The following is an 8,296-nucleotide window of genomic DNA, read 5'->3' on the forward strand; positions in this document are numbered from 1 at the left end:
CAGGCGTAAAGAAAGTATTCACCCACACACCAAGGTCTAATTTATCGATGCGTCTTTATTGGACGTCAGATATACATATATGACATACATGGTACATGTGAAAGCAACGTTTTGGAACCTACAGCGGGTCCCTTCATCAGGCAAACTATAGTGACCAACTATGTTTTGCCTGAAGAAAGGACCACTGAAGGTTCTGAAACGTTGCTGTCACGTGTACCATGTATGTCATACATGTATATCTGACGTCCAATAAAGATGTATCGATAGATTGACCTTGGGCTGCAGGTGACTACTTTAAGTTTGGGTTTGTGCGGTGCCATCCGCAGGTCATTCCAGCACTGATCTGAGTAATCTACTGGGATTCCGGTCTGGAAAGCAATGGGATACAAGCGGGATACAAGCGACTGTGAACATCTTAGACAGGGACACACCTTGCTTGTTGCATGCGATTAGTATGGGTGGGAAATTCTTCTGCAGTGCGGCATCTGTTAGAATCTGGTACAGGAACTCCGCCGCATCCTTAACTTCACGCTGGAAAGCTGAACTGTCCACCACAAATACCATGGCCCTGCAAACAAGAGGAGAAGTGGGATAATTAGCAGGAATAACAGTAAAACACATTATCATCACAGTAGTAAAAGCTTGCCTCTCAGAAACCTTGTGCTCGTAATTCATAAAGGAATGATTACAATTACAACCAATAATGTGCGGCGTACATGCCAACTTTCTAATCACTGGATTCACTGAATCAATGGATCTTTAGTTCTTTGTTATTGATGAATACAAAAAATAAAATAAAAGCATTTCGAGACACAAACCTAACCTCAGGGAGTGGCAGAATATTCTACCTTAAAGTTTGTGTTAATGAGCCATTTAAAGAAACGTTTCCTTGTTGAATGTGGACAGAAAGGGTGAATAGAGCGATATTACACAAACATGAATCAGGAATCAGGGGGGTTAGAAATTTGTACTGGATCACTGTAGTCATTAGATAGGACTGGCACTGTCATAATACACAGCATATAGTGCACTTTCATAAAAAGAACAAAAAGGAGCACATTTGACAGTCATGTACAGTATATATGGGGATTTTAAATGGTAACCCTGTGTACTTATCTACTTCCTTCTGGGGTGTGCTGGTAGAAAACAGTGGCCACAGTAATCACTAAATAAATATGGCTTGGTGGACACACACTGGGGGGAATTTATCAAAACTGGAGCACAAAAAATCTGGAGCAGTTGCCTATGGCAACCAATCAGCTTTTCTCTTCAGTTTGTTCAGTTAAGATTTGAAAATGAAAGAGAGAAGCTGATTGGTTGCTGTGCTCAAATACTCCAGATTGTGTCTGCTCCAGTTTTGATAAATTCCCTTCTATGTCTTTTAAAGTAGTGGTCCCCAACCCCTGGGCCGCGGCCTGGTACAGGTCCGTGGATCAAATGGTACCGGGCCGCAGACGAAGCAGCGCTCCCGACTCTGCTCTGCCCAGCTCCGTGTCACAGACTTTAATTGGGGCTTCATTTAGCGCAGGGGGTTCAGTGACGGGATATGCTGCGGGCAAACCGGCTGGTGCGGCCACAGGAGAGCCCTCACTGACCACTGATATATATATATAATTATATTGCCGCCCACACAGTACTGGTGACCCTCGGCGTAACTCCAACCTCCATTAATATTAATGAAATAAATACAGATACGTATGAAACGTTGACCGGTCCGCGGCGATAAAAAGGTTGGGGAGCACTGTTTTAAAGGATATTAAAATCAGATCCACATCAAATATGTGCGTAAAGAATTTAAAAGTATTTCTTTAAAAGATAATTTACCAGAGTTCTCACCTACAGCAACATGGGCACTTACTAAAGGTCTTCATCAACGTATGATGGTGTCGGTAGGAATAGTTAGGGAAAAAGAATATTTAGAGGGAAAAAAAACACCCCCCAAACTCTCATTTGGAGAAAGAGCAGGTAAAATGGCAGGCAGCGGTTTTGTTATGCTATGTGAATGAGAACATGTAACAAATATAATATCAGTGTTATCCCAATGCCGTTGCAAAAGTGGAAATACACATTAAAGTGCACCTGTCACATTAACCCCAACACTCAGCAGGAACAAAATGCAGCAGCTCTGGGCTAATTCGGGAAGTGACTTGAAGTTTTGTAATTTACCCATTAAAGTTCCCCAGGATTCAGGGCTCTGCGGGCTTAAGGCCAGGTTCACTGCTACGCGCTGTAAAATGCTCTACATGTGAAAATCAATAAATGCCTATGGGCATGGTTCCACCTGGGCGTTTAACAGCGCGTAGGAACCCGCTGAAAAACGTCCTACGCCCAAAGAAGTACAGGAGCTTCTTTGGGGCATATTTGCCACGCATATCCATTAGGATACAGTCGGATAGCCCTCGTAAACACGCGTTTGTCTTTTACCGCGAAACGCGCAACAAACGCACATATTCCGTACGCCCAGGTGTGAACCCAGCCTTAGTGAGCACATTTGACATGAATGCTGGTTCCTGCATTTTTTTTCCTATACACCGCTTTTATTGTAGCAAGCAAACTTTTATTTGACAACTTCACGGAGAAGCTCAGTAACTGGTAAGTCCAACAATGTCTCAGTACCTGGCTGCTGTCTTGTATTTCTCCAAGAACTGAAGTCTCAAGTTATCATGGCCAGGAATATCAACCAATGTAAAATTGGAGCCCTGTATGTGCAAGAAAAGAAGTTGAGAAACAATAAGACTTGTCTCCTCTGTAGTCAAAGATGACAATACAGTAAAAGGCTTAAATACACAACATATTAGGGATGCAGCGCTATATCTGCCGCCAATGGAACTTTTGGCAAAATGCCGAAAGTGCAATTTTTCTGCATCTGTTCTTACTCTCCTCCCCCTTGGGCGCCGCTCTGTGTCCCAGCAGGGAGGAGAGAAAATGTGACAGGCAGCCCAGCGATGTGAGCGGCAAGCGTCTCTCCTCCCCGCACCGCTCAGCCTCCTGTCACAGATCAGAGGAGAGCAGCGTGGGCGAAAACAGACCGCGCTGTCACAGGAGGCCGGCGCGTGCTCAGCCTCCTGTGACAGCGTGTCAGGATGGAGAGCATGTACAAGCAGTCAGTGATCAGTGATCGCTGAGTGTTTGTAGACAATGGACAGAGTATGGTTACTATAGCCTCAATTATGAATGAATGGGAAGTGATCTAGATCACCTCCTGTTCATTCATGATTGTGGTTATAGTAAACATACCATGTTCTCATGTTATGAATGAACAGGAACACTCAGAGAGAATTCCTGTTCATTTATAACAGGGGCTGCAGAAAAAGAGATTTAGGACTCTGTGTTCTCAATCTCTTTTTCTATTTTAAAAGGGAAATATCAGGGGTCTGTTTAGATCCCTAATATTTCCCCGAAGCCACTAAAAGTAAAAAATAAAAATATTTAAGAAAAATAAAAAAATTTTAAACAGTTTATAAAAAATAAAATATTTTGAAAATTCTGAAAAAGTTAGACATTTTTTTTCATTTCGGTTTTAAAATTTTCATTTCGATGCACCTCTACAAAGTGTTAGATTTAGTATAACGAAATGAACAAACATGTTAGTTATGAAATAACTGCAGATTCCATACCCAAGTCAATCTAATGACCAGTGCACTCAGCTACCTGTGTACTGTATAGAAAATAGGTTAGGGGGAGACGGGTGCTCGTGTAAGGCCTTGTTCACACCAAATGCAGAGCAGATCTGCTCGGGTTTCTGCACATGCAGTGCAGTGGGTTGTGCCGCGCTTTTGATGCGTTCCGGGCCGTTTGTGGTAAAAAAAAAAATATATATATATTTTTTAGTTTAACATGGGCTTTCAGTGCGTTTGCATGCGTTCCAAAACAGGTAAAATAGGGCTTGCTGCAGTTTTTTCACCTGCTCTGGACCTGCACGCTGCGATGTGAACTGGAGCAAAAAATACCATTGGAATACATTGGACGCAGTTTTGATCCGATCTGCAACTGCTCCATCCATGGTGTGAACAAGGCCTAAAGATCGTAAAGGATGCCTTTGGAGATGCTGATGTAATATATAAGCATCTGCCCAGAGATAACACAGATGAAATATAATACATCCTTTATAATACCTTTATGATTCGCATTTTATTTTTGCCATTATAAAACTAGAAGTGTTCTGGCCAGTTTCACACTTAATACTAAGTAACACGAATGGTGATGTTGATATAATAAGAAAATTGTTTCTACCAAAATAAAACACTCCAAAAACTCTGCATCACATTTTTTGTGCCAGATAATACTAATTGAATGAAACCACCTATGTGCACTGTACGTATATTCCCTTCATCACTTCCTAAGGCAAGAAGTATACTGTGCACTATGGACAAATACATTCTTTAATAAACCTTTAACTTTAGAACCTGAAATGTGCTGTCACTTTAAGTGCGATACATAACATAGGAGAAATAAGGTATATGTAAATAACTAATGTGACTGCAGATCAGATTAAGAGGAAGAGTAAGACTCCCTTCATACTGCATACACAGGCAGCTGAGAATGATACTGTGATCTGCTTAGATATTGTCAACCCCTCCGAATACATATGTAGCAATGTGATATCCCCTATGTGACATAACGCATCGTCTTTGTACTTCGTATTGCATTAGGGAAAGACTCTGAATCTTACTTTGTCACTTTTTGCTTTGTAAGCAGCAGAATTGACAGTAATAGAAGTCTGTGTTTTCCGGAATTTTCCAGTTAAAAGCTGAAACAAAATAAAAACACATAATGTTAAAGCGATATAAATAATAAATGACTGTGCACCTTTATTTGTCATTGTTCAGCTCTAAATGCCCCAAACTCCGTTTTACTTTTCTTCATTCACAACTTCCTACTTCTTCTTCTCCATGGTCCCTATGGGAGCTTAAAAGTAGCCACCCTCTGTGCTGGTTCAGGTGAAGGACTACAACATGCTGGGGGCGTGTCTTCTCAGTCTCCGCCCACAACTCCTCCCCTCTAGACTCTGCAAGGAACTGGGATTTCTTCAGCTCTCCCACACTAATAGGTGATCTGTGATTTCTCTCCTCCTGGCTGGGGGGAGGAGAGGAGATTCACATACTTTCTTCTGAGTCTCAGCTCACATGCTGAATCTGGTCACTCACTCACAGAGCATACGGCTCCTACATCTGAAATGTTTTTCTGTGTAGATTGTTGTAAATGTGACTGTTTGTTGTAGATTTGATCATTCAGAGCATTGCAGAGGAGATTACAAGCAATGACACTGTCACAGTGTGTATAGTGAGGAGGCAGCTGTGTGCAGTGAGAGATGATTCCTCTCAGCCACATGGGAGTTGTAGGCAAAGTAAGATGTGCAAGTGACCTGAATCAACGTGCACGGCTCTTACTAATGGACAGGAAGTGTGAGGGGAGAGAAGAGACAAGGGAGCGAGCACAGCAGCCTTAAGAGATTAAAATAGTAAGACTTTATTTTAAAACATAAAGAAGACCCCTATGTGATAGCAAATAGGATGTGACAGGACCTCTTTATGGAGACATTAGGGTTTCTTTAAGACCCCTAATGTCACCTAGGGCCCCCAAAGAAGCTGATGAAGTAGAGATCTGCTTCACCAGCTTCTGTAGCCAGGAATGACAGCTGAATGCAGAAGTGATATACATCACTTCCTGCATTCTGACACCGGAGAGGAGATCAGAGGGAGATCGTGTACTGATCTCCCTTCACAGAGCCGCTGAGCTGGACACGGGCCCGGCTGCTGCAGGGGAAGGGGTGGGGCGCCGAGCGCCATAACATACAAGCGATTGGATGGCTCTATAGCCACCGGAACTCTTGTATGTAAACAGCCATTGCTGGCTGCTTACAATTTTTACAGTTTCCCGCCAGTGAACGCCGCCTTGTTCAAAAAGCTCCCGACCGACTGTTTAATTAGAACGGCTGGCCGGGAAGCGGTTAAAAGAGAACTATGGCCAAACCCTTCTTGGTTGTAGTTCTCTTTAGGGTCACAGGAGGACATTTACTAATACACTCCTCTGACCCAAAACTCACAATATATAGCAGGCTATAGCCCACAATCCCAGAGCGTCAGATAGTGGAGGAGAGCGCAGGTTGACAAGGAATACGATATTTCTACTTAACATCCGCCCGTCACTAGTCAAATGAACATTGACCCAATGCGGGGGAGACCCCACTGCATACGTACAAAGCAGTCTGGAGTTGGTGTATGTGACCGCTAACAATGAACTGTTACACATAGTTGGTTGCAGCCCTGGGAGTATAACTTTCATTAATTTCACCTAGAAAAAAAAATGAGCACTTAACCCTTGCAGTGAGAGGGTAGCCCCGCTGCAAGGGTTCATAAAACATTTCCTGGAGTTCTGCTGGAACAATGATATAAGGTTGTCATACCCGGATGAAGAGTAAGGTCTTCCCAGAGTCCGACAGGCCAATAAGTAGAATGGCTCTTCTGCTCGTCTGACTCCCACGCAGAAGCTTCCATAGCACTGGTGAAGAGAGAACAAAGGGTGGTGAACACAACTGGTCAGAAGAACAACAAAAGCACTGCACTCTGCTACAAGAACAACGCTGCCAGACCACACCGCCCGCCATTCCTCCCCGCCGACCACCAACGTAAGGAGCGTTCCTCCCCCCGACGTAAGGAGCATTCCTCCCCGCCGACCACCGACGTAAGGAGCGTTCCTCCCCGCCGCCCACCGACGTAAGGAGCGTTCCTCCCCGCCGCCCACCGACGTAAGGAGCGTTCCTCCCCGCCGCCCACCGACGTAAGGAGCGTTCCTCCCCGCCGCCCACCGACGTAAGGAGCGTTCCTCCCCGCCGCCCACCGACGTAAGGAGCGTTCCTCCCCGCCGCCCACCGACGTAAGGAGCGTTCCTCCCCGCCGCCCACCGACGTAAGGAGCGTTCCTCCCCGCCGCCCACCGACGTAAGGAGCGTTCCTCCCCGCCGCCCACCGACGTAAGGAGCGTTCCTCCCCGCCGCCCACCGACGTAAGGAGCGTTCCTCCCCGCCGCCCACCGACGTAAGGAGCGTTCCTCCCCGCCGCCCACCGACGTAAGGAGCGTTCCTCCCCGCCGCCCACCGACGTAAGGAGCGTTCCTCCCCGCCGCCCACCGACGTAAGGAGCGTTCCTCCCCGCCGCCCACCGACGTAAGGAGCGTTCCTCCCCGCCGCCCACCGACGTAAGGAGCGTTCCTCCCCGCCGCCCACCGACGTAAGGAGCGTTCCTCCCCGCCGCCCACCGACGTAAGGAGCGTTCCTCCCCGCCGCCCACCGACGTAAGGAGCGTTCCTCCCCGCCGCCCACCGACGTAAGGAGCGTTCCTCCCCGCCGCCCACCGACGTAAGGAGCGTTCCTCCCCGCCGCCCACCGACGTAAGGAGCGTTCCTCCCCGCCGCCCACCGACGTAAGGAGCGTTCCTCCCCGCCGCCCACCGACGTAAGGAGCGTTCCTCCCCGCCGCCCACCGACGTAAGGAGCGTTCCTCCCCGCCGCCCACCGACGTAAGGAGCGTTCCTCCCCGCCGCCCACCGACGTAAGGAGCGTTCCTCCCCGCCGCCCACCGACGTAAGGAGCGTTCCTCCCCGCCGCCCACCGACGTAAGGAGCGTTCCTCCCCGCCGCCCACCGACGTAAGGAGCGTTCCTCCCCGCCGCCCACCGACGTAAGGAGCGTTCCTCCCCGCCGCCCACCGACGTAAGGAGCGTTCCTCCCCGCCGCCCACCGACGTAAGGAGCGTTCCTCCCCGCCGCCCACCGACGTAAGGAGCGTTCCTCCCCGCCGCCCACCGACGTAAGGAGCGTTCCTCCCCGCCGCCCACCGACGTAAGGAGCGTTCCTCCCCGCCGCCCACCGACGTAAGGAGCGTTCCTCCCCGCCGCCCACCGACGTAAGGAGCGTTCCTCCCCTGCCGACCACCAACGTAAGGAGCATTCCTCCCCGCCGACCACCAATGTAAGGAGCGTTCCTCCCACCATTGTAACCAGCATTCCTCCCACCGACCACCAATATAAGGGGCATTCCTCTACCCGACCACCAACGTAAGGAGCATTCCTCCCACCAACGTAAGGAGCATTCCTCCCACCAACGTAAGGAGCATTCCTCCCACCGATCACCAACGTAAGGAGCTTTCCTCCCACCGATCACCAACGTAAGGAGCTTTCCTCCCGCCGACCACCGACGTAAGGAGCTTTCCTCCCCGCCGACCACCAACGTAAGGAGCGTTCCTCCCCGCCGACCACCGACGTAAGGAGCTTTCCTCCCGCCGACCACCGACGTAAGGAGC

General features: G+C 48.3%; 1 protein-coding gene across 1 annotated transcript in view; it reads right to left on the reverse strand.

The window, feature by feature from the left end:
- SRPRB (SRP receptor beta subunit) overlaps window positions 1-8,296 on the reverse strand; it is a 27,272-nt gene that overhangs the window by 17,759 nt on the left and 1,217 nt on the right. The window contains exons 2-5 of the mRNA XM_018555333.1: window positions 6,407-6,501; window positions 4,673-4,750; window positions 2,617-2,699; window positions 432-568 (exon numbers count right to left, since the gene is read on the reverse strand). Of these exons, the coding sequence (XP_018410835.1) occupies window positions 432-568; window positions 2,617-2,699; window positions 4,673-4,750; window positions 6,407-6,501 (393 nt within the window). The remainder of the gene's footprint in view (window positions 1-431; window positions 569-2,616; window positions 2,700-4,672; window positions 4,751-6,406; window positions 6,502-8,296) is intronic.

Source organism: Nanorana parkeri, unplaced genomic scaffold (assembly GCF_000935625.1).
Source record: "Nanorana parkeri isolate BGI_ZX_2015 unplaced genomic scaffold, ASM93562v1 scaffold192, whole genome shotgun sequence".
In the NCBI taxonomy this organism is placed as follows: Eukaryota; Metazoa; Chordata; class Amphibia; order Anura; family Dicroglossidae; genus Nanorana; species Nanorana parkeri.